Raw genomic sequence first — 27,526 nt, 5'->3', positions numbered from 1 at the left:
TTTAATACTATTTTATGAAACGTATTAGTCTTGATGTCTATATCAAGCTATACATTCTCACTTTTTTACATGTGGTGAAAGTGAAATCCTTGGTCCTACAAAAGTTATTGCAAATGTGTGTGTGTGTGGGGGGGGGGGTGAATCTGAGGAAAAAGGGGAGAGCTCATAAAATGTAAGGTTTCAGGAATGATACTGGAACACATCCAAGATCAATCTCCATTCAATTTCATAATTTCTGGGACAAGCAGCAGGTCCTTCACACTGCATGGAGTAAGATCATGAAATGCCAAGATCAACAGGCATAACTCTTTCAAGATCATTCCATCAGGATTTTGCAAATGAAAACAGATTGAAATATCTGGAAAAAAAAGTTGCTGAAGAGAGCAAAATTTTCACTTTGCTCTTCTCTCACCGAGTTAAATCTACTTCCCCCCACCTCACAAAGACCTTTTACAAGAAAAGGAAAGAACGTGGCAAGTGAACACCTACCTATCTCAGCTAGGTGAAAATTTAAGTGTTCCTTGGTCTTCTTAATATTTTACATGAGCCTTCCCAAAATTTTGTTGGTTTTCAAAAGGTATTTTTAGTTTCAGAGGCTCACTGACCCTTACATTGAAATATTAGCTAACAGCTTTGATTTTACACTGCAATGTTTGTATTAGTCTGTCAGTGCAGAGAGAAAATTAATACAACTCCCACCTGCAGTCAGTGATGTTAATTTATGCACATGCCACCTGCATGCTGGATTCACAAGAACAGCTCTGGACTCTCCCAGGAGGCCTCTCTCCAAACATCTCCAGTTACATTTGGTCTCCGCAGCATCCCAGTGGGGCAAAACCATGGCTGGTTTTACACACATGCAAAAGCAGCAGTAGTCTAGAGGTGCAGATTGCTGGGGAGCAGCAAAACAATCCCAAGTGAGGGTGTCCATGCCCATAAGCTGTGAAAGTCAGAGGGGTGTAGAGCCAAGTTGGCTGCTGCAGCCCCAAAAGGAGAGGTCAGAACGAGGCAGCAGCTTTTCCCAGCTCCGACAGGAGATGCAGGCATCTCCCACTCTCTTTTGCTGTGACAAAACCAATTTCTGGCTGCAGCACATAGAAGCTTTGCACTGCCTCTGGTAGAACCATACACTGGTAAATGGTCAAAGAAACAAAGGACAACAGGACCCCCAAAACATTAAGGAATGTGTACGTCATAACAGGGTCTGAAACCTTACCTGATTTCAGAACATCATTCTGTTTATTTCTAGGAAGAGTTATAGGTTAGCAAAGCCCCTGGGTTTATGCCTGTCCTTAAAATTCCAGCTCATGGCAAAAAGATGCTCAAAATTACTCGAAAAAAATGTTTCTAAAGAAAGTCTTCAAAGTTTCATTCAGTCATAGTTATAACGTTTTCCCCAATAATTTATACGTGTGATTTGCAGTTTCCCTTTCCTCTGTCAGCTTCATGATGCTCTAGAGCATGGAACTGTCCATTCTAAAACAACTGTTAAAGACTAAAATATGAGAAATCAGAAAATGGAAGCTGCAAACCTGTTTTATGCCACAAACTCTAATGGTGTAAGTTTTTTACTCAATTTCTTCCTTGAAAGTGAATTAAGAAAAAGGAAATGTAGTTTTCAGTTACAAACCTATTTTGGCATTGAAGATGTCAAGAAATGTACTTTCACTGAAGAATTACCATGACTTGCCTATGACTGACAAAACAAGTACCTTTCTCTTTCCTGTTTCTTAGTCTAGATAGGCTAACTCTCCTTTTCTCAGCATTCTGAGCCCATACGCCATGTGCTTCTGTAATTAAATGTATAACCAGAAAATACAAATAAAACAACTTCAGCAAACTTATGGATATCAGATGAAAATTAGATGCTAAAACAGACAAATGATTTTTTTCTTTTATTATTTCGGTTGTAATACAAATTGCTCAATAAAGTTTAATTAGGACCAGAGCTGTGGCCAGTTACTTTTTTAATCTGACAATAAAAGCTCTCAGTATTTTTCTGTCAAGGACAAACTTTCATGACTGGTCTCCAGTCAGCTGTTTGTGAGAATCAGGGGAAAGCTCAACAGGTGTTTTTGCACAGAAGAGTAAGGCAAAATACATTTCAACAAATTAAAATTTCATTCTTAGCATTTTTGTCAAACAAAACAATCATCATGTATCTGTGAACATGGTTCTTTTTAAAGATGCCATGATATATGGAAAAAAGGTGTTCCAGCAGTGGAGAACTAAATTAGACTATACATAGGACATCTGTTAAGAGTTTAGCAGTCTTCATAAAAGATTAATTCCTTTTAACATTACAGTGAGTGGAACATCACCTCAGTTTGACAAAACTTAGGGTTTTATCTGATAGTCTGTAGAAGAGCATTACTGAAACATCTCAAAACCAGAAGACAGTTGGTCTTCCCTACCAAATTTTCATGTGAGGTCACCACCACTGAATTCTTTTGCGTGAATGAGGGGATAAGTGCAAGAGAATGGGGAGACAGCCTATTGCTTTATAAATGCCCCAGCTCCTGCATTGCTATAATAAAAAAAAAAAAGGGAAATGCTTCATTACAAGAAAAATATGACTACTACTTAAGACTGCAGAGAAGCTTTTTTTGGGAAAGAACACAATACACTAAGGTCTTAAATACAAGACAACATACAACTATGGCTAAAACCACATGATTTTGAGTAGCTGTATTGGTGATACCACAAAAACTATACATAGGCTAAATTCTAGCAGCCCCTGCAGGAGTACTCACAAAGCAGAAAAGGTACTCCCTCACATGAGCACTGGGTTGCCAGAATGGTTGAATTCTGTTTTACATATATATCAACAGGAAGATATGGTACAAGGAGAAAAGTCTAGCACAGTTAGCAGTTCCACTTAAGTAACGCAGAGGCAAGGTGACAAGCTGCACGAGTATGTATGTGCACATATATACAAAAAATACATCTAAAACAAGGAAACATTTTAAATAATATTGAAATTTTGACCGATTTTCTCTAGGAGAAAAATCTTTTTGCCTCATTGGGGAGAATACCTCCTGCAAATGCATTTCTGAATCCTCTCTCTAGTGCTGTCCAAGCCCTCCCAAGAGAAGCATGATTTTGCTCCTGCCTGCATCTGTTCTGCAGATGTGGCACTGCTGCCTTTTACCCATCCTTGAGGGAACAGCCTATGGATACCACACTGTGAAATCGATCTTGTCCCACACATTTTACTACCAGCTAAATATGCACTCCAACATTCTCATTTTATCTCAGTGAGGCGTGAACTTCAGTGACTGGCTAGGACTATTTAAAAGCTATAAAAACACTGTTTTTCTCTTCATTGTGCCCTTTCCCCTTTCCCACACCTCCATCCCCTGAAAACAAAAGGAAGGGAAAAGGAAGAAAACTATTACTAACATAAGTTACTGCTTAAAGAAAAAAGCAATGAAAGACAAGGGAATATAAAAAATAACTCGCATATACTGTGAACAGATAATATCAGGTATAACACCGTTTACCTATTTAGATAAGCATTAATTGCATTTGTACGACAGAGTTACAGTTACTTCCAAGCAGAATTAAGAAACTTTTGTTATATGGCAAACTAACTGTTTTACACGTGTTAAAATGAAAGCCTCTATACAAAATCTTTGAACATCAGTAACTTTTACTTTGCATGTTAAATAAAGGGAAGTTTTAGTGCAGCATTCCATCTGCTGTGTTAATAGTAAAATCATACTTGTCTAAACACAACAGTTTTGGCTGATACCTCAGTATCATTCTGTCCTGTTAAGAAGCTTATATGTTCTTGTTCTTCTGCCATGAATCAAAATATCTGCCAGACACTCTTCTAGTCCTGTTGGCCATATTTCTTAATGAATGAACTCACCAGTACATCTCAAGGTGATGTTTTGTTTTTAAATCACAAGCATAAAATTGTTTTAAATTTCCCACATCTCCCTTTATATACACAGAGGTTCTCTTCATTCCCTCTTCCTATACATATAATTTGGCAGCAGAGGGAGGGGAGTGTTTGTCTGGGGGCTTTTTTGGTTGGCTGGTTGGTTTTTACTTTTCCCATGCATCTGTTGTGGTTTCACTCAAAGTGCCGAACACTTAAGTAAATTGTGAAGCACATCATTAGTAGTACTATAACCTTACTCCTTATTTGTAGAGAAAAAATATATCCTGACGATCAGTGTAATAGCCGAAGATCTAAAAATGCTTTTTTTTTTTTCCTAATGAAAGGAAGGTGTATGTGCTCATCTAATCCTAAAGAAGTATTTTACTCATACCAGACTGCTCCTTGAACAGAAAACAATGCTTTGTTTTGATTTTTGCAGCTGAGTGAACTGTACTAACATCTTTGGCCAACATAGAAAAGCTCAGGGGAAGAACTGTAGTCTTAATATCATAATTAATTGGTACTCTAATTTGCATCTTAAGGGATTATAACAGGTCATTATATTTGATGAAAGACAAAGGAAAATATACACAAATTTTTAATGAAGCTTTCGTATTTGCTGGTGAAAAGCTGTAAATGACTTTTGACGTTTTACAGTTTAGGATAACTGTAGAAAATCTGTGCCTTAGAGTTAAAAAAAGAGTCAGCACTGGGGCGCAGAAAGTTTTTCGTAATTACATCTTCAAGAAATGAAGCTGAGACACAAAGCTGTTACTGCTGCTTATTAAATATAGCTGTTCAGCTACATTAAGTTAATTCCTCAGCATACTGTTTTCCACACCCTGTCTCTGATGGTCCACAAGCTCAAAGCAAACAGTCTGATCTACAGAACCATATCTCCTTTAAACATTCTTAATTAAAAACTCTGCAGAAACACCTACAGTCCTCCATGAAAAAATGCAAAGGGTAAACAGTAGCCCATCGGTACAGAAACTGTGAGAATCACTGTCCCAGCATGATGGCAAAGGATACCATGAAAAAATAAATGCCAGTATATATTTCACCTGGTAGACTGACATCAGGTTCTTAGTCATTTCATTTTTAAGAACGGACTTGGCTTTATATCAGACATCCAGGAGTAGCTTTTCCGAACCACCTTAGTAATACATGAATGTTTCTTGTACAGCAGACTAATGGTTGGATACCATTAAAGTCTCTTTTCTTCAGTTCCACCTGAGTTCCACCTGAATATATGACTCACAGTAACCAGTGAAAGGTGTGAAGAGTTGTGCTGCTCTTTATTGGCCACCGCAAAAAAAAAAAGTCACAAGATTAACAAGACCTAGCCTTGTGTTAGCTATGCACCAACTAAACCAAGCATGTTAGCCTTCTGCCAGAGAACAGTGAGTCAACAGGAAGCTTGAATCAATATCCAGCAAGACATAGCTGTCAGTCTATTGTAAAACTCTGGAGTGATCACATTGTACCCAAGAGACTTGGGGCATTATTTTTAAAATGGACTCTAGTTTGCCCACTCAAGTAATGGGAAAATGCACATCATTTCACTAAAGCCAGCTCAGGAGGTATTACTAAGAGAGTGTTTTGCCTGCTACATTCATAAACCTTTATTTTGGCGTCACAGCCTGGGAAAATCTATAATCTATAAGCTTTCTTACTCGTGAGGACACAAACTTTGTTCCTCTAGAAGTCAACAAAAGGATGGAATTGTCATTGGAGCAGACAAAGAGGCAGGCCATTTTCCAAGAATAGCTAATACAAAGGTAAATAGCGCTAATCAGGAGCTATGACTTTTTGCAGTAGTTCTTAGCTCTGTGTTACCACTTAAAAACAAACAAAAAAACAAAACAGTATGCTCAAAACGGCAATGCAACTCTGAAGTCCTACAATGCAACTTCCTATTGCTCAGTTAAAATCTGTCTTTAGATTTAAGAATTATTTGAGTTTTCTTCCTTAAAGCTCTATGCAATAAGAAGTGTGCGAATTCACATGTGGAAGCTTGATGTCACACCAGCTCTTCCGCAAGGTAGGAGAACAGAAGCCAGAGTTCATTGCCCAGCTCAGTGGCTCCTCTTGTAGGACATGTACATCTACTCGTGTTGATTTGTTGAATCCCACTTGTGACAACACGCAGCTACTCATTCCAAACCTCATGCTGCAGTCACACCATTCCACATATTCTCCCCCTAAAGTGATAACATGAGCAGCCAGAGCAGACAGTACTCTCTCAGGAAAATACGAGAGCTAAATCCTAGACGGACTGAGACTGAGAAGCAGCTAACAGATTTTTACTCTAGTGATTTCAGAGCTCCATCTGGGAGGACAAAGGCAGTTTTGGTGACAATGGCACAATAGGAAACCAAGAGGGATCTTGTTAAAGACACATTTATTCTTTGCCAGATCAGTAGCTTGTACAGAAGTGGAGAAGTGCTGGCACAGCTTCTGCCTCTGGTACATCTCCTATACCCACACAGAACTAGCTGCTGAAAATCTCCAGGAGCTTCAGAACCACGTGTTGCAGCCCAACATGGCACAGACTGGACTCACGAGATTAGAAAACACAGTTTTTTTTAAACTTCAATTTTAGAGCATGACATGGCTGCTTAAAGATGTGCACACAGCACTTTTTATTTTTTTTAACTACAAACGTAGATCTTTAATAAATACCAGTTTTTCCAACTCTGTAAACAACTGTGTTGTTTTTCCTCTTCAAGTTACTCAGAATACTAAGATCCTCTATTATTTGTGAGGGAGTTCTCCTCCTCCCCCCTTTTCTCTGCTAACAATTCAACCATCTCCAATACATTTTAAGCTTCAAGTAAATATATTAACATTAAGGTAAAAACATATCAGGTCTAGTAACTCAATAACTGCATATACGTTGTTCCAGTGCACCTTTTGTTCAGTTTTGTGAACAGCTTGACATCTGTACTTTACTGTAACATTGCTACTGATGAACAACAATAGAAGTAATACTCAAAGATTCTCCAAGAGAGAAAAGTAAAAGAACAGAGGCTCTGTCCTTCAAAGCCTGAAGAAGTTTTTATAGATGAAAACAATTTTCGATGTATATGTTTGCATCATAAATCTTCAAAACAAATCATCTGTCTAAATAAATCGCAATAGCAATATACAGGACTTCACACAATGAGTTGCAAAGATTGGAACAAGTGAGCATCACACCATTCCACATATCAGAACTTAAGGCTGCCTTCACTTCCCTACAGTCATTGGTGAGAGAAGAGTTAAAACCCTGGACTCCTACTTTTAGCCTAGTACTTTAACCGTTAGAATATGTGTCCTTCTAATCTCCCTTTTGCTCTTAATTTTTTTTCAATAACGTTGATTATTTCACGGCTCCTATCTGCAGAACTCTAATGCAACTACAAGAAGTATTTAAGCTTAAGATTATCAAGTATTTTCAGGATATAGAAAGCAGGAAACAGCAACACATTATGTAATTCAACCATTTTATACTGCCATAATAAATATTTAGAAATTCCAAGACTCTAAAGAAGCCCTTCGTGCACAGTATCAGCATTCATCCCTTCAGGGTGTAACATGCAGACTGCTTCTCCATAGGGAGTTTTATCTTATTTCATTTTCGTACTGCATTCCAACTCTATGTCGCCAACCAAATTGTTTCCTGTTTTATTGTACAAAAGACCAAGAAAAAGTTTAGCAATCACTATCTACTTTTAATGCATACTGATGAAATTACATACGGTATCTAATATACCTACTCTTATTTAACTGTAAGAAGTCAACAGGGTCACAGAAGGTCTAGAGAACTGCATTATTACACACATGCCTAATACTTAAAAATACTTAGACGTGTACTGTAATTACTTCATTTCCATAGTAAAAAAATTTGCATTTATAAGCTTATAGGTATAAAATGCTTAGCTCATTTAAGAAGGGGGAGTGTCACATAATTCAGAAACTACTTTTTATTTTTTATTTCAAGAATATCACAACCTTGGATACATTATAACAATGAATAACTATTACGGACACTGTCACAATCCTGCTCTTCTGAAAAGTTGCAGTCTAACTGGCTATCACGATGAGCAAGATGGGAAAACATACCTCTTCCAATTTTTAAAATAAAGTTATCCAAGCAATAATTTTGTTTTAAAATGTCGCTATCATCACTTATTTAAAATACTTCAAGTCTGAAATAAAAACATATCTACAAAAAACATCCTGAAATAAATTGTGATAAGCTGAGTTACAGAACTGTCCCACATCCTAACAGTTCACTAGACCAAAGGGAGAACTGAAGAACTGGAAGTGAAACGCACTAGCTCCTGAAATCTGCAATATCAATGTTACACAAAGCTTTGCTGGTCATTGCTTCTAACAGCAGTAATTCATGGGCTTGATAGGATTCTTTGATAGGATTCACATATAGCCAAACATTATATAATTAAAACACAGGGACCAGCAGCTCTTTCTAAAGACCATACTAGTTAGCACATTAGTCAAAGATACACAGTGCAAACATCTAAAGCAACATCTGCATTAGAGATATTTACAGCTGTAACCATTACCCTTGTGCCTATGCTTCTGATACCGAGAGAAGTACTATTATCTTGACTACCTGAATTAACAATTACTATTGGTACACTGAACAAAACAGTGTTTAATAAAACTACTGCCTTGCTTCCTATTCTAGCAACATATTTCAGTTTCCCTACAGACACTGCAGGGAGAGGAGATGGGAGAAATCATGTTTTCTTACTCCTATCAAAGAATCAGGCTCTGGCTATGATAAGAAACATTAAGTGGAGTGCTGATTTAACTGGATACATCAAGTGCTGTATGCACCTGCAACAGAAATGAAAAAGTACCCTTTTGTCTTAGGCAAAAAGAAAGTCAACATAAAAGAACAACTAAAAAAAATCCAATGTGTGTTTTTCAAACAACAAAAAAAAAATCAGCCATCTCCATTAGCTTAGCTTACAATCATGTCATGTCTGGAGCATGCTAATAATAGTGCCTGACAAAGTAAAAACAGTTATCACATTGCGAAGTCTGAATTATTCCCACAGAACACAACACTTAAAAACAAAACTAAAGAATTTATTTTTCCAAAGCAGTTTTATAAACATAACCTAGTCATTAGAATATGCAAGTATGAAGTGACCCACGCAATACTACTACTAAATGACTACAACATATACATTCTGCTAGGGAAACGTAAGCAGTTCTGAGAATTGCTTATCTTTGAACCGCTATGTTGCAGCTCTTTGCTTTAAAGTAGAAAGCCAGAAAATGAAAGTTTTTGCTTTCTTCGCTTCATGTAGAACACCCATGGCCATGCACGTCAGGTGCCACAATGGCAGACCTTGCAGGAAAGGCAGTAACATTGAGGAGCTATAGTCCTTGCTGCATCGAACTTAAAATCTATATTATTGAAATCTATATTAGCAGCACAGTTCAAATGGACAGCCAACACGTCCTCCTACTTGTCGATGCAGTTATGCTCTGTTATTTTTCACTGTGGAAATAAAAACAATTCTTACAGAAGCAGATGGATACTCTGCAAACAAATTGTTTTAAATGAGCTAGCTTAAGGAACAGCAGCATCTTAGGCACAGCAGTTAGAATAGGCCTTGAAAGTGTACCTCTCTAGAGGAAGAATTTGAAAAAAATAGTTAAACATTTATATTAGTAGGGAGGACTTTTTTTTTTTTTTTTTTTTTTTTTTTTTTTTTTAAGATTACACTCCAAGGCAATCATGGTATGGCAGTAAAAGGGCAGAGGCAGTTTTGTATCCACTCTCAGCTGCTCTCTAAAGCCCTTGAGTCAGAGGCGAAGCATGACAACGATGTGAAGGTGGTAGAGCAACCTGAGGACACAACTGGTTTGCAGCCAGCTTCGTTTTCCGCTTTACATGTAGCATATGAAAAACAGCAAGATACTATTCCTAAATCACTCTACAGTAGTACTTCTTTTTTTTTTTAATGTGAAGACAAAATAGCAGGAGTAGTATTAGGGCGTACAGGCTGTGTCACAAGTCCTAGATGGGACTGAAACAATCTAGTCAGGTACCAACACCAGTTCCGCAGCACACATTTCTGTATGCTTGGGATCTCCCTTTTCTGAGCAACACCTGAGAAACATACAGTAAAATAATTCCATTGTCTTCTATCACAACGTTAATATGCTTTAAAAAAAAAATTCTCTGTGGCACCTATAGTATGCGAAGTATTTAATATACAGCAAACAAACAGCCTCTCTTCCCTGCTTTCCTTCCATGTAGGCACCTACGTAGGTACAATTTCTTTGACTTTCTTGATCAGGGGGCCACACTAGCCAACAGCTACCTTTCTTCAGGTTTGACAGGGATACACAATATCATTTATTTTCAAGAAGTTTAATACAGAAATTTGGTTCTGAAAGTTGGCTAGAGAGCTTTTCTTCCAGGAGGAAATACAATAGCCTAAGATCTGACTCCTGCTAAGACCTGCATTTGGAAATCATAACCCTCTGAATTGATGCTGTGGGTACACAGCTGTTGCAGAGCTCATGTTGTGGAAGGTGAGGATCATGTCTCCAGCACCTGGGATAAAGCCCAGATATGCCATTAGTAAACAACACATTCTCAGAGTGGACTTCATACAAAAAGAGAGATCTCAGGGTGAACGTATTCACAGCATAACTGCATTTATTGGTGAGAATGAGGCCAGCTTCAGCTTTTGCATACTACGTGGATGTGTATTTATAATGAGTCACAAATCACTGTGCATCCATTAATTTTATTTTATTTTATTAATTTTAAAAGGTGAGGTTCAGACTCACTTTTAGTCCTAAAAAGAAAAATGGAACATTTTTCCGGGACAAGGTAACACAGTTTGAGGGCAGAGAGTAGATAGAAAATCAGTTCCTCTGTCAAAGTGGAAACGTGTGCACGTAGTAGGCAGGCAAGGTGATGATGTTTCTTTTTCAAGTTTCATTGTGCTAGTATCATACTGTTTAACATGCAGACAAATAGGTGGCTTCCCCCTTTTCCCCATATGTATCCTATATTCCCCTTCCCACCTAAGAAAGCCAGAACTGCAAAAAAGTACCCAGAAGTAAGAGTAGGTTGCTACAGATCATTGAGCTTTTGGTATCTGTGTATTTTGGATTTTTGCATTTTATTATTGTTGAAGATAGTTGTATCCACTGGACCCCCTGGGATAAGGTTTGGCCTATTTTTCAAGAGCTTGAAGATTAGGAGGTGGGAACAGATGGTTCTAGTCAAAGTCTTTTAAATCAGTTCCAAAGTGTAACATTTTCACATACTCTCAGTGCTTACCACCCATCTAACAAAAAAAAAAAAAGAAAACTTAAATCAAAAAGTGACAGAAGAGGAGGAAAAAAAGATGAAAGACTAATTCATTCAGTCTGGCTTTTGTACTTTTAACTTGGTAAGTTTTAATAGTAATGCAACACCCAATCTACTACACTTGTACTATTATCATTACATTTAGCTCATGACATGACAAATACTTGAAATATTTAGCATTATTAATACGTAGAAAATAGCTTTGATGGCATTCTGTGCCACACAATGCAACTAAACATTACAGCAATGCAGTTGAACATGCATAGTACAGTAACTAAATTTAATAAACAGTTATAGCACTCTTTTCTGCTCTGTCAGTAAGTCAGTAATTCCATGCATCTATTACATAAAAGTTTCCCACACAGTGTTATAAAAAACAGGGAGAAGGAAAATAAAAATTGAGATAAAATATATCTAATAGTCATAAAAACAACAATGCAAATAGTACACCCTCCAGATTTCACTGTCTGTCAGGAAAGCAATTTATCACTTTACAACACTATTTTAATCCTAATTGCAATATGTTTCTATGTTAAGAGAAATACAACGACTAGAACTCTACAGATCTTTCATTTTACAAAGATCATTTAAATTAGTTATTTACAAAATAACTATTTCCTGATTGCCATCTCATTTTCCATCATAATTTCTTAAGTAAAAAAATAAAACTGGTTCTAAATGTTATATGACAATGTACAAGTATGTTATTATATGTACTAATAAATATTTTACTAAAGATACAAAGTACAGATGGGCCAGTACAGACTGTCAGAAAGATCTATGCTGTTTAGATTTGCATTTAGAGGTTGTACCCAAGTACACGTCTGCATTTACAGGCTATGCCTACAAATAAATTGTGCTTCATTTTATAAATACACCCACCTACATTTATATCAAACATTTAACTACAATTTTATAGCATAAGAAAATTATATTAATTTAACAAGTATAGTTTGATTTTATGCAAATCTAATTGCGTTGTACAAAATGCTTTACATAGGCTGAAAGCTAAGCAAAAAAAGCACTAAGTCATGTTCAAGGACATAAAATAAACATGCTGTACAAACAGCAGTCCAAATAAAACCAAAAATCATGTTAGAAAGCTCAGTCTGAAGTAAGCTATCTAACAGTACACTAGAGGAAGTAGACCAAAAATATTGTTACTTATCAACTGCTTCATTTGAAGCACACTCTATCATCACATAGTACGGTCCAAAAGAGATGCTATAAGCCACACTAGAGCCCTCCCAGAGCTTAGAAGACACATTAAGAAATATCTTCTGTGTTGGAAGTCTTGCAGCGTAGTCTACACAACAGGTAGAGATGAGCACACAAATGAACTGAATGGCACACCTAAGCAAATTTCTAGTGATAGCCAGTTTTCAACACATGCACATATACCTTGGGAAGTTCTTTTCAAACTCATAGATACAGTGAATGAAAGCCACTTGAAAAAACGTGTAAAGTTTTTATTCATAACATTTAATTATAATATGGAAAAAGTTCTTTAGGAATTTAATGTTAAGTGTTCATCCTTCCACACCCCACAGAAGTGCCTGTCTTCTTTAAAAAAATCCAACCATAAATTAGAACTTAAGCTACATCTAAATTAAGGTTCAATTACTTGTTTGCCTTAAAACATAATTATGTTTTCAAGATATTGTTCTAGTGATGTTCAAGTCTTCAAATTATTTATACTCCATGGCATTAGAAAGCCACGTTTTACTTTATTAACAGCGCACGTTGTGAACACGTTAACATCTAACAGTTAATATGCATATGTAACATGTCATTAAGAAAGACAGCCCCCCCCCCCCCCCCAAAAAAAAAAAAAGTTAACATTTGGTTACAGAAGCAAAGTCAACTTTAATCTATACTTGCTGACAGAAAGGATAATATATAGCAGACAATTATGGTTCTTTTTTTTTTTTTTTTTTCCATGGGTCTCACCATATTAAACTTTCTTTGCTTCCCCTCCCATGTACTCTTTTGTTTTAAAGCAAAGCATTCTTGGATTTAAAAAAATATATTTCAACTTTAATATGGAACCTCAGAATCAATGGCAAAATTGCCCTTTGAATGAGGACAGGTTTTCATGTTAGATAGTGTTACATGCGTTTTCATCCATTAAATTGCAAAAGTATTACTGTTCTTAGATTACTAAATCTACATTGACACTATCATAAGTTATTTATATTGATAAGTTGCATGTCATTATTGTGAAATTTTGTCTTCAACATGACTTGATACTAATCATCAGATTTCCAATTATTTAAGTTGAAGCACTGAAAAGAAAGTTCAAGTCATTTGCTTTGATTTTTTTTAGTATAAATAAAGAATACCGTACACTAATATTTATAGAGTAATTCTAGTTCAGTACCTTAACCACAAATATAAGACAATAAATTCTAAGTAATAGAGTACTTACACAATTTAAACAAGGTTAACAGTATGCAATTCTCAAAAACTACCTGAAGTTTTGGTCTTCATCTGACTTGTATGGCATTCTTTTAAATCTGACTTAGCATCCAGTGTTTAGAGTCCAACTTCCTAATACGTATTTCTCATCACTAAGCTATTTAATAAAAATATTGCAGCAAATATAGTAACATTGTAGAATGTAAATACTTGTTAATTTCATACATTCAATAACAATACTGAAGCATCTAAATTTGACAAGAGAAAAATTCACACTACCTAGAATACTAGAATCTGAACAAAACCAAAGTATTAGGCACAGAACAGAGCAGTAACAAAAAAAAACACAAGTTAGAAATACTCCGAAGCACTGTACACAGAGTCCCCTCCATTGACTTCAGTGGCCTTTGGATCAGACCTCATGACAAATCAATCAACTCTATTCTCTTTCAGTAGAATTACTGCCACCACCTTCAGAAAAAATCTAGTTTTCCAGAAGACCTGAAAGGTGGTGGTTTGTTTTTTTGTTGTTGTTGTTACAGAATTCTGTAGTACATTTGAAAAGAATTCTCGTTTATCGGCTATTTACATACCATATTGTTTCAATTAAGTTGTACCTTTTGAAATCAGCAGGAAGAATTATATACCATTTTATTTCAGATAAAACTGACAAGAACTGCTACTATAATTGAAGTTTATACATTGAAGAGATTACAGTGTAGAAGAGATCAGTATCATAAATAATTAGCATCTTATATTATCCTCTACTCAATGCAATTCTTAGTCTATTTTTAGTGGAATTGGTATTTTAGATAACATGGTTTTAGTAAACAATCTTTTACTAGCTCCATACACTCAGTGTGCTGAATGCACACAGTGTTTTCAGGAGCTTTTTTTTTTTTCTTCAAGCTTTGCAATTAAATTTTACTACCCAGCTAACTAAATACATAGGTCGCATATATATGCCTTGTAATTAAAATACATCATTTCTAGAGGATGTTCTTTGCCACAATGCAGTTTTAGAGACAAGTCAAAGAAAGAATTACACCAACATAAAATTAGAAATGCTCCACAGAACTTACTTATTACATAAACACAGAAAAAGCTTTTAAAAATCTAGAATATTAAGCATATTAAAATCTTTAAAGCAGTGCTTCAAACTTCTAGCATCCTTTAATTTGTTTTTATATTCCTGTTTGATGCTGTGTTCTTTGTTCTGATGCTATGCCAGTGAAATTGCATCACCACAAAGCAACATTATGCAAGAATGTCTGGCTAAAATTAAAATGCTATTTCTTTGCATCACAGTTATAGCAAAAATGCAGTTTAGGCATTCACAATGCAATTATTCAAGCCAATATATTCAGTAAATGCTTAATGAAAAAATAAAGTAATGGAAAGCTAGTATGGATAGCTGTATAGTGAGAAAAGCCACCAGGCTGCTCCTCCTTGTGCTAATTACACTCTGGAGTCTGAGTCTATTGCCAAAGATGCTTGATACAGCTACACATCAAAAAATGTCAAAGAAAAAACTAAAAGAAGTTGAAGAGCTCTTAACACAATGGAAAGAGCTGAGTTTAAAGAAGTATTTTGCGTAACAGCTTATTGTTCAGAAAAACACCTAACTCCTCTGCAAAACAAGCTGCACATTAGGGCACAAACATTGATCAAGATTTTCCCCAGACCCAAGTGTTCCTAATACATAGTCCTTCATTTCTGAGGAGAACCAATCCACTTCCTGAATAATGTTTTTCCGTCTGCTAAAGCGTAATACAGCAGCAACAGAATAAAATATAACTGTAGCAACACTAAACAATCTGATTCCTGATTTGGACAGACTATGAATAAATACCAAGTGGACACTGTTTACAAAGTAAACACACACAAAGTAAACAGTTATCTAATTTACAGAAGAGAAACAGTTAAAAAGCAAGGACCTTGAGGGAATCTGTATAGAATATTGCTAAAAACAGGAGAATGTAAATGATACTAAACATCCCAAAATGACAATTTACTTTTTGCCTTTTTCTTTAAAACATCACTATGTTGAACAACGATGTCTATTCTTAACATTCCCAAAATTTATTGAAACTCATGAAGCAACAAGAAGTTTCATTATAGTTAAAGGATCTAAATTGTTTCATCTTCAATTTCCAAAATGTTAAAGGAAAAACAGAAACTTGTGTCCACAGACTGTAGTAACAGTGAAATTAATCCCTCCTAATATAAATGCATGCTGTCATTACTGAGCACACAGAATTTCTTAATCATAGGTTCTATGATTTTAAGTGTGTACATCTCACTGCAACAATTCTTTAGCAAAAACACTGTGTGCTTTACGTTCTCTGTGCTGCTTTATGCTGTAAAAAAGCAAAAACCATTTTTTACAACAAAATAGTTTACTTCGTTTTGCATGCCCATAAAACGTACCAAGTAGCTTTAAGATGCACATTGCATTTCTTCCACTGATGAGGGAAGTTGAGAGGATGAACATAGGTTTTTAAAACTGCATAAACCACAAAGCCAAGCTTACACAGAACAAAGAACAAATCTAGCATTACTCAGCAAGAAGAATAGAAACATGCACGCACACATACACACCAGCAGTACTAATGATCCTAAAGGGAAAAAATACTGCTTTGTTATGCAAATACACCATTCCAAAAATTGAGAAAATTAAATGATGTCATTCAAGCTAACATCCTTACCTCAATGGAAAAGAGGCAAGAGACACCAACCCCCCCACAAGCACTCATTTCAATGGTGTTTTGCTTAAATAGGATCCTGCAGCACTTAGCCCCAAGAAGAACTGGGGAACAAACTTCCGAACTGCTTATTTTAAAAATATAACATCTGTTTTTCCAACCTAGTTTATCTGAATAACCAATGCAATGCATGTACTATCATGTATTCAGAGGTATTACACAGAATTTCATTTATAACGCAACTTAGTTAATGGTTTCTAAATATATAAGAACAAGTATATTTTTAATTCCAATAATTTAACGTACAACAATTGAAGTGTGCTAAGAGGCACAATAAGAATTTTAAAATGTGATATAACAAATTAATTTGATACTTAACAAGAGTAAATGCATTAAGGTAGCTTCATGTTATTACTCATCTAAAAAAAATCACATGTATTCTCTTGCAGCAGTGTTTAACGTTCAAATAACAGGTATTGCATATAATTGCATATAATCAACAGTTTCTTAGAATTGTCAAAGCACTTCAATTTTAGAGAAAAAACAAAAGAAAAAACCCAAAACACATGCAGACTTACTCTACAGCCGCATGAACAACAATTTAATCATAATGAATAAACTCCAGAAATCAAAGCTATTCTATCAGCATTCTCCATAGTTTCATGAACGATACCGAAAGTCACCTACACTTCTGTAAACCTGCATTACCCTCTGATCTCAGTATGCTGTAGCAGCTAGCTTTAGCTGATACACTTCAAAGTGAATTAAATGCTTTTCTTCCAACTTCTTAGAAATAAATTATGCTATAGGTTGTTTTTTCTTATTAGCCTGCAGAAGGGGGTGAATGGATCACTAAAACACCAAGTATGAGAAAAAAGAAACATTAGTTATCAATAGAAACTTGCCGGGTATCACCAAGCTGTTGTTATAACAGCTTTTCAGTCAATTTGGTTACAAAAGCATCTGCTTATAGAAAGTAACACTCTAATGAGGTACATCAGGAAAATAAACACTGAAGCTGTGCTTACACAGGATGGTAGCACTCACACAGCCATATCAGAAATAAAGTGTTTTATGACTAAGACAGCACCCTATCTTGGCTTTTCCAGCCTTGACATAATCTCTAGACTACTTTAGTCACACTATAATATTCATTTTTAAGGCTTCTATTCTTCTACAAGATCTTAAAATCCCAGGTCTTGAACAATCACTGACATCAAAGTCAAAGCCTTCAATATAGACATTTCTACCTTTATCTTGATAAAGCCCTACTACAAAATTTTAGAAGCAGACGAGCATACAAAAGCCTCTTTAATGCCTAGATGACCGTGTTTTGCAGCCATTTATTTCGTACATAACAAATACTAAGTCAAGCATTGTACAGCTACTATTAATCAAACACTTCTAGAGACAGATCTGCACCTTGGCTCATTTTAACAGCAAATCTAATTTGGGGGATCAGGGCATAACAGACTGCAGCTCTTTCTTAAAAAAAAAAAAAAGAAAAAAAAAAAAGGTGACATTTGAGCAAACCTTACCAAAGAATGCTTGCCTGACTGAGGACTGACATTTCCTTTCTCTAACTTGCTTAACTAAAAAATAGGCATTCTGGCCAATTCCTACAGTACCCCAAGGCAGCTGTATATTACTTTCAGTTGCAACTTGTGAATACTTTCTTTTTCTTTCTGTCTCTTTATTTTGACATGCATATTATGTTAGCTGATTTCAATCATGTTGCATGAGTGGATGACATACCTTAAAAGATTAAGTTTTGCCACCTGGGACTATTCCAGAAATTCAGTACTTTATAGCATCTCATACCCTTCTTCATCCTCTTTGTGCTTGCATTATCAATAATAGCTTTCTTTCCTATTTTATGCCTAACTACAAGTTGTTCAAGGCTGCAGTTGATACAAGTCAGCTTGAAGTGTCATTCCTCTTTCATTCCCATTACCCGATGTGGCTGCTCTATTGTATACAACACTCTGCTGCCATCTATTTGACAGAAAAAATACAACCGCATGAATGCCACAAGTGTTTGCCTTCCCTTTCCAGCAGCTTTTTCTTCCCCTACAGCAGCTGTTAGAAGGAAAACTACCAAGGATCTTTTCATCACTTCCCTCTGCTCATCCCCAGAGTTAGAAATCAGTTCAGCAACTATTTTTGCACTTAAAAAGTGCTACAATTCAAGTAGAGATGCACAAATTATATGAAAATATATTTATTAACCATTCAGTTTAACATCATTTATGCCCTCAAACAAGATTCCAATTCCGAAATTTGTTTTGAAGCATTTTTTTTTATATTTACTTATGTAGCAGCAGAGCTAATTGAGGGCTTGATTTCAACATTTACCTAGACCTATCGAGGGCCACAGCAGTGAATGAAAATAGATTCCACTGCAGCCCCCTACTACTACACCAGATTCAAAATTCAGAAGTCAGTCAGGAAGTCAAATTACGGAGCCTTAAAGCAGAAACCACACACAAAGCAGGAGATGAAGGAGTTGGTACTTTATCCGTCATCAGGGTCACAAAGATAAACACCACTTCATTCAACACAGGGTTCAGCCTGCTTTGTATGCAACTGCACAACACAGGAACAGCAGTTTTAAAATGTCCCTTACTTGCATTTGCAAGAGACACCCACTGAAGCCACAAAGAAACCTGAAATCTATAATCTTCAGTTATAGAGCCATGACATTTTGCTATTTAATTTCCAAGCCATGTGGAAAAGTCCTGAGTCTGGTCCTTTTGACATCTGATTAAAATCTGAAATACTTTTTAGTTTTTTCAAAAACATGATTATTTACATGTATCATGTAAAAAAAAAAATGAAAGCAACTTATTAGTAAAAATGTGCTTTGCATTTATCCTGGAAGTGATCCGTAAGAAAAAACAAAGGCAAAGATCAAAAAAGCAAAACCCTAACAAGTTATCATAGAAACCACAAATAAAGGTTACTGGAATCCAAAAAGCATACAAACTCGTGCTGTTTTCTAGAGAAGGGGGGGAAAAATTCCCTGGGAGCATGGGCAGGAAGATTTTTGTTGAGGGAAGGGGGCAGGTAAGGAGAAAGCGAGAGAGGCAGAATAGGAGGGCACAGAGACAATACTAGCACACAGCAGTCATTAGATATTCTGTGGTGTTAAAACATGCCCATAAACATAACACCCTAATTTTCTCATTGGTATTGACATAAAGAGTACTTGGTTTGGGGAGCTATTTGTTAATGCTTATATTTGCTAATAACTCTAATACATACTAGTAACACCGAGCGTGTTATTCCATTGTTCTTTTCATGTATTCACAGCCATAATACCTGTATTTAGCTATTAAAGTTAATCTGCTTAATAAAATTAATAGTCGCGCTAAGCTACTAAACATTTTGGTTTAGATCTATTTAGTCCGACCATACAGGCCACAATTACAAAGACTGTGTGAAGTGCCATAAATATTTAGTGGGTCAAATGAAGAACCATACAAAATGGCAATTGTTACTTATTACTGGAATTGCCTTTCTTTCTAGGCCACACACAAAATCTGTTTGAACAGGTAATGTAAGTATTACATTAATAAAAAAACACGCAGAATAATCCAAGTGTAAAACTAGCTAAAATTTGATTGCTTAAAAGGAGTCAGGTTGCTTAAGGAGTTTGTAAACTACACACAGAAGAACACTGCATGCAAGCGTTAGAAAGCAGCACTCAGGAGGCTTATTCTGCCCTCTGGTGCACTACAACTTCATCCCACAAGGATACAGCATCCTGGACAGAACTCAGGAAAACACCCGAGTAATTCTAACAGCCTGAAATTAAAGTGGTTATAGAGTGTGCTGAGCTACATTAAGACTGTTCAGCACTTTACAGGATCATATCCTTAGTATCTACCAGCACCAGCAAAAGCAATAAAGCATTCTGGGGGACAGAAAGTACCCCAGCCAATTCTTATGCCTCTGTATTTACAGCAGAGAGACTAATTGCCCTGGCTAATAACCAAGACACCATCACATGAGGCAGTGTAAAAGCACAGAATTTGCTCTTTTGCATAACAATTTTCTTGCAAGGCTGTGTTTGTGAGGCTGGTGTTACAAGCTGCCACGACCAACAAACAGATGACAGGAGATGGACAGGTACCCAAGCATGCCACAGAGCATGGTACTAGAGGGCTGCACAGGGAGATCCTAAGCAGAAGTACCCGGGGGCCAAAGGTCCTCTATTTATAGCCTTGTTACAGCACAAATCAGGTTGAGGAACTAACTTCTTGGCTAATAACGTGAATGGCCATACATGCTAAATTAGGAGCAATTTGATATCATCTTGAGACAATAAAATATTCTATAAAGCATAACTATAAAATTCTTCAACTCCATAAAATTAAGGTACATTAGGCCTACTTTTGCCTATGAATAAGTATTACATCTCTACAAAAGAGTGCTGCTAATATTCTTTTCAATTAGGTAGACTGGATCTTGTTACACAGAACAGCCAAACTACTTGTTTTATAAAATGCAAAAAATCCGTTTGTTTTCCAAGCAGCTGTGAGCTTCTGTGACATTTATAACAAAACCTACGCAATAAAGCTACAGCAGAACATGGTATACTGAACAATAAGATCCATGAGGTACAGTATACAGAACATTCATTATGCAAGAGGTAATGCACAATTTAAGCCTTGTTACTAATGCAGTATTTTAGAAAAAATGCAATCAATTCCTTGAGTTACCTAGCCTGCAATTTCATACAGGTGAGACTGCAAACTAGAAAACAACTTTTGCCACAAGTCAGCACTGCAGAACTGGAACTATCTGAGTAAATATACAGTTACAATACGAGCACGTAAGTGGCACTAAGATTACTGATTGGTATTTATTTGTGATAAAAATCCACCCTAAAAAGTAGCGGGAAACATTTCTGTTTAACATGGACTACAATACTAAAACACATCTCCAGCACAAAAAAAAAAAAAAGAACTATTTTAAGAACTAATCTACCAAACAGGCAATGCCTAACTTAAAGTTACTTGAGTGCAATATGACTGAGATGGTTAAAGCTAAACCAAACCAAGTTTAAGGATTTTCAAAATGAGGGTCCTAGCAAAGAGCTGCTCTGTCCAGAATGCATGTTCCCCCAACCTAGCTAAAAGACTTTGAAATGATCGCAGAACGGAATCAGGAGACTTTGGTTCTCAGTTCTGCCTTACTTCTGGGTTATGCTATTTAAGGTTGTGCCTTGACCTTCTTCATAGCTAAGTACTCACCAGACACACTATGGAAGCAGCTTCTTCATGAGACCACCTCAGGGTGACATTCTCTCCTACACTGATTTTTATCAAATTTTCAACTATTTAACTATATGAATTATAAAGCGGGTGAGGAAAGCGAACTGTCTCTCTAGTATCTCTGATAAAACCTGCAAGAGAGAGACAGCAATATTTCTAAGTATTTGATACACTTGTACCCTGAACAGAAGGATGCTAGCTTCGAGGCTGTGTCCCAAACACTGCCTTCCTCACCATAAAGTAACACAGCACCACATGCCCCCAGCAGTGTTCAAAAGCACTGTTACAACTGCAGGAAAATGGAACCTATAAGAGCATGGTCGGAAGTAAGGAGGAAGCCCCGTCTTCCATAAGGTTCTGGACTCCTCAAGCCAGGAGAAGTCCAGGTACGCAAGCAGGCTTTACAACATGTAGTAGGAAGGCTTTCTTCAGCTGACTAGAAGAAACTTTACATTCATAGGCTTTGGCCCTCATGGAGGACTTTCACCGTCCTCATATCTGCTGTAGGAACAACACAGCAGGGCACAAGCAATCCAGGAGGTTTCCTGAGCGCATTAATGATAAGCTCCTGACATACGTGACTGAATAACCAACAAGGGGAAATGCTATAAAGACCTGATTCTTACAGACATGGAAGAACTAGTTAGGGCATCCTTGGCTGCAGTGTCTGAGACTGTGGAGTTCATTGATCCTGAGAGGAGGGTCCATGACATGAAGCAGGACGACAATCCTGGACTTGAAAAGAGCAAATTTTGGACTATTCAGGGATCTGCTTGGTACAATACCATTGGATACAGCCCTCAAAAGAAGAGGGATCTAGAAGAGCTCACTGATTTTCTCAGATCTCCTCTTCCACGCTCAAGAACAGTCCATCCCAACACCACCACTACCATTCCATCCAACCCCACTACTGTGAGCTGAAAATTAATTCCTGCACATCTCCTAACACCCATATGTTTACAAGGAATTAAAACTAATTAAAACTGAGCAGAATGTAAACTAAAGATGAAGAAAAGAAACTTGTACACATCTTGCCAGGTAAAGAACAGAGCATTTACTGACTTTTTAAACATAGTTATATGCAAGTAAGATACTGCCCTTCAATGTTGCATGTGTAAGGAACACTTATCACAGAAAAGCCAACTTGCTTTCATCTCATAAAACACATTTGCTATAAAATTTCTACCAACAAACCCCAACAGTAAGTAGGTAAAATCCAGGTTGCTAACTCAATGCAATTTAAAGAAGTAAATGGAACAGTTGTGGCTATCTGCACTACAGACCCATGGGACTAGACTATTTAATACACGGCTACTAGGATAACAACAGCACCAAAACCAGAGTCGTTTCTTCAGTCCTATATGTAACTGCTCAGTGCAGTTTAAAGTGCTGAAAGCAAAAGACCATCAGTACAACACAACTCAAAGTACAAATCTTACAGCATAGTCAACAGTGGCAGAATCCTTGTCCTTTAGAGAAGAATAGTTCTAAGTTTACATCTGTGTGCATCTACTGAAACACTATGAAGAAGGGACTCTTTAGCCAACCTAGCATTTGGATAATTGAACTTGAAGGCATTTAACAGATGGATACAAGCAGAGTTTTGGTAACTATTTAGATTAAGCCATCTGCATGCTACCTATGCACAATAATCTGTTATTTAGAGTCAATACACTGTAAACAATTACTCCAACAAAACTTCAATGAAAACAAATCATGATTAGCACAGTGGATTCCCAAAGCACCAAAAGTGAGAGCAGCAAGACATACAAAGACTGGACGGAGAACATGAGGCTAAGTTGCCTATTTAGTTGCTACAAAGTGAATGTGCTACTGTTTTCTGAACACCCAGTGCGGAAGTTACTGTACGGATAGCTAATCCCCATTCCTCATCAAAACAGACAGGAATGCACACTGGATAATTTGTTCCTACTGATGATATCATTCTGTTAAGTTTAGTGTTTTTAATCATGAGTAAGTTTCAGCCTTCTCTCACTTTCTCCCATGCACAAGATCAGATCAGCCTCTCAGTGACCTACTTTATGAGTCATAATCCTCACTATTTATGATTCAGAAAAACGTCTTCTCTGACAGTATTTCCCAGACTACCGTGGGTTCATTCCAAGAACCAATTTCATCTTCATTGGTTTCCTACAGGAAACCAGACCAACTTCCTATTATTTTGTTTTCCTTCATTTCAGCATGGGCTCACATAAAACTAACTGGAAGTGAGAGCACTAGAAAAAAAAACTTTATTCTACATAAACACAAGCCAACATAAACACCACCAAAAAAATACTGAAGACGTCACTGGTTGAAAGTGACCTGAATGTGAAGCAAACTATGATTAGAAGACCTTTTCTTCCTTCCCCAAACACGATGAATGCAGGTAGAAGGGGTAAATTTACATAAAAAAAGTTTAAGGGCAAGAAATGTTCAGTTCGGAGTGAAGACATTCACTTCTAACAGGTTTTCAAGTTCTCACCCCTCTCCTCTTCTAACACTGGGAATTGTTTTAAAACTGTACAGACTGTTGAACAGCTTTTAAGTACTATCAGTACCATAGTGAAGTCCCCCAGTCACCTCTGTCAGGCTTGGGGTACCTAGGTTCTTCCCCAGCTGCAACAGCAGAAGCATTACTGGAGATGTTAGGAAGCACGATAAGCACCCCCTAAAGAAGCCCCTGCCTAGACTTCACCTATGTGCAGCAGAGCTTCTTAGCATTGTTTAAGTATTGGTCTGCTGCATTCAAGCTAGCTTCTGAAAAAGTTGTTTCGATGTCTCTTCACTGTGCTCCAAAGCACTTTGGATCTCTAAAAACCAAGACTCAGCACCAGATCCACACTGGCTCAGAAAGTTCATCCAGTGAAATACTTGAGGAATCAACTTTCCCAGAGCCCATGGCAGCGTTATGCAAGAACCTACTGCTGCATAACCACCACCACCCCTTTACTACCTCCCAGTGCTGTGATTTGAGCTGCTGGCAGATGCAGCAACCACATGGATATAGTTTGGGTCTAGAACATCAGAACCATGTTAACAATCCCTAGGGGCACGAGCCAATTCCACAGAGATTGTTAACCAACGCGCTGGTTTAAGAAGCAAAGTGCTGGAACACCCAACCATAGGCTGCAAATAACTTGCAAGGTTTGCTGGTTCAGGTTTCATTCTGCAAAGCAGCAGATAAACTGCCTTCTGGACCAGAGCTGCCCTTGGAGTCATGTAGCCTTGTTCCTACGATGCTGTACCCAAGCTAATAAACCTAACCAGACCCATGTGTAGCACAGAGCAAACTGGATAATTCAATCATGCAAGCAATTTGAAAGCAAGATTATTCCCATTTCATCTCTATACTCTGCTGTATGCCTTGTCAATAGCTGGAGTCTTTCAGCATGATTTCCTCATGGGTTTCAAGACTTGTGGGTTGATAGGAGCGACACATTGCTTTTTGTAGGAAGGCTGACTTACAAAACCGAAGCCAAACTCGTTTTCATAAAGCTAAATGCTCCTTCAGTTTTCCCCTCAAGAAAGGCTAGGGAATTTTACGGCTTAAGAATACATTTTGTTGTGGTTTAACCCAACAGGCAGCTAAGCACCACACAGCCATTCACTCACTTCCCCCAGGTGGGATGGGTCAGAGAATCTGCAAAAAGGTAAAACTTGTCAGTTGAGATAAAGACAGTTTAATAGGACAGAAAAGGAAGGGAAATTAATAATAATAATAGAATACACAAAGCAAGAGATGCACAATGCACTTGCCCATCACCTGTTGACCAATGCCCAGCCAGTCCCCAAGCAGCAGCAGCCTCCTGCCCATCCAACTCCCCCCAGTTTTATTGCTCATCATGACACCACATGGTACAGGGCATCCCTTTGGCCAGTTTGGGTCAGCTGGACTGGTTCCCTTCTCTCACAGCTTCTTGTGCAGCCCCAGCCTCCTCCTGGCAGGGCAGTGTGAGAAGCTGGAAAGTACTTTACTCAGTGTTAAGCCCTACTCAGAAACAACTAAAACATTGGTTGTTATCAGCATTATTCTTATCCCAAATCCAAAACACAGCACCATACCAGCTACTAGGAAGAAAATTAACTCTATCCCAGCTGAAACCAGGACACTTTTCTATTGCACACATTTAGGAAGGACGTAAGCATAACAATTTGCTACTTGGCTATCAGTTTTAGTTTGTAATCACAACATGGAGTCTGAATGAGGTTTTGCAAGTTTACCCATTAGTGAACTGAGTTGAAAATAAAGCAATATAGCCTAACATATGCAACATGTAAATGAAAGTTGTCTGCTCTACTGTTCATACTCCATTGTGATACAGCAGTATTTGCCCTGGTCAAGTTGTTTCAGTTTACATATCTTCACTTTCCAACCAAAAGTAGTAATAATGCCATAAGTGGTAGCAAAGCTGTTTTCTCTTTATATAGGTCAGTCTTTCAAAAAATACTGTGTGTATGAAAACTGGTATACATGAAGCATTTCTGCAAATGACAGATATATGCACCAATTTTAATGCAAATAGAATAATGTGGTTCTAACCATAGTCTGACCTAGCTATATATTGCACAAATTTTCCACAAGGGTTGATCTGCGGAATGCTATGCAGCAGAAGTTGTTTCAAATAGTAGAAAAATTAGACTTCTAAACCTAGAGATTTTGTTGACAGTGGTAATTTAACCCCACCAATTCTGATATCTTATTATATATTCAGTACCAAAACTCATACAATAATTCAGCACCACAGAAAACACAACTATCTTGATTTAAGGCAATATTTAAAATGTTAAAGTGTTGTTAAAATTGCTATAAATGCTGCAGGCCAAAACAATCAAAGCAGTATGCCACCAGCAATGAACATTCTTCATTCTCAGTGCTAGACATTACTTACCTTAACATGGCTCTGAGCTCCCAGGTTGTATATCTCAGTGGGTTTGACTTCATTAATGATCTTCACCAGGCAGGTGCTGTCCGTGAGGTCACCATAGTGCAGCTTCATGTCTTCAGAGTTTAAAAACACACCATTAATACACTTTAATGCCAAAACAATACAGCATTCTTGGTCCAGACCCTATTCCAAGTTCAAAGTCCAAATAAACACTTATTGGTAAAAGTTAAAAGAACATTGGATAAGTAAAATTTTGCTTTTCTTCTTCCTTATGCACAGTATTTATATCCCTGCAGGAGTAATAAATATCATTTTAGATTATCTTTTGTATAATATGATTTACCTAGCAACATTTACATCATCTCTTCAATAGCTTACACTTCATTAACCCAAGTTATATAAATTTGATCAATGTCATACTGAATTTCAACCACACACAAAAAAAGAGCATTTTAGTTTGGGGCTTCCAATCTTTCTTTTGCAGACATTTTCATGAACTTAAGCATACACGACAGCTTTCTCCTCCTTTCCAAAATGATACCCATGTTTAAGCCCCTCAACGAAAATAATTTCATAACACAGCTACCAAAAAGAGGTACAAAAATAGCTAGGCTTCCTGTAAGGTGAACATTTAGGTGACATTAGTGTACAATTCAGTGCATTACAACTGAGTTTGTATTTTACAGATCTAGATACACAGTGGAAAGTCATTTCAGAGAAAATTGTAACTATCAATTAAACATTCTTCATAGCATTACACACAAGTCTCAAGTGTGGTTAGTCAGGCAGCCATTGTTTAGATCTCAGTGTTTAGATCTTTCCTGATTGAGTTTCTAATTTGTGTGCGAAAAAGTGGGTAAGAACGAGTCCAGCTCCTGTAAAAATCAATACAGCAGGTTGCGATGGCTTATTAATTTGTTCATGGTTTCAGACTAACCTGTTAAGATCTCATCCAAAAGTGAAATTCGCTCTGATAAAAATAGGTCTTACTT

At 36.9% G+C, this 27,526-nt stretch overlaps 1 protein-coding gene across 2 annotated transcripts in view; it reads right to left on the bottom strand.

Moving 5' to 3' along the window:
- The window catches only part of GMDS (GDP-mannose 4,6-dehydratase), a 413,573-nt gene that overhangs the window by 318,140 nt on the left and 67,907 nt on the right, over positions 1-27,526 (bottom strand). For both annotated transcript variants that reach the window (XM_040547996.1, XM_040547995.1), the window contains exon 4: positions 26,538-26,647. In XM_040547996.1, coding sequence (XP_040403930.1) covers positions 26,538-26,647 — 110 coding nt within the window. The remainder of the gene's footprint in view (positions 1-26,537; positions 26,648-27,526) is intronic.

Source organism: Cygnus olor, chromosome 2 (assembly GCF_009769625.2).
Source record: "Cygnus olor isolate bCygOlo1 chromosome 2, bCygOlo1.pri.v2, whole genome shotgun sequence".
NCBI lineage: Eukaryota > Metazoa > Chordata > Aves > Anseriformes > Anatidae > Cygnus > Cygnus olor.
Note: the sequence above shows the minus strand (reverse complement) of the source record. Positions and strands in the feature narration are given on the sequence as shown.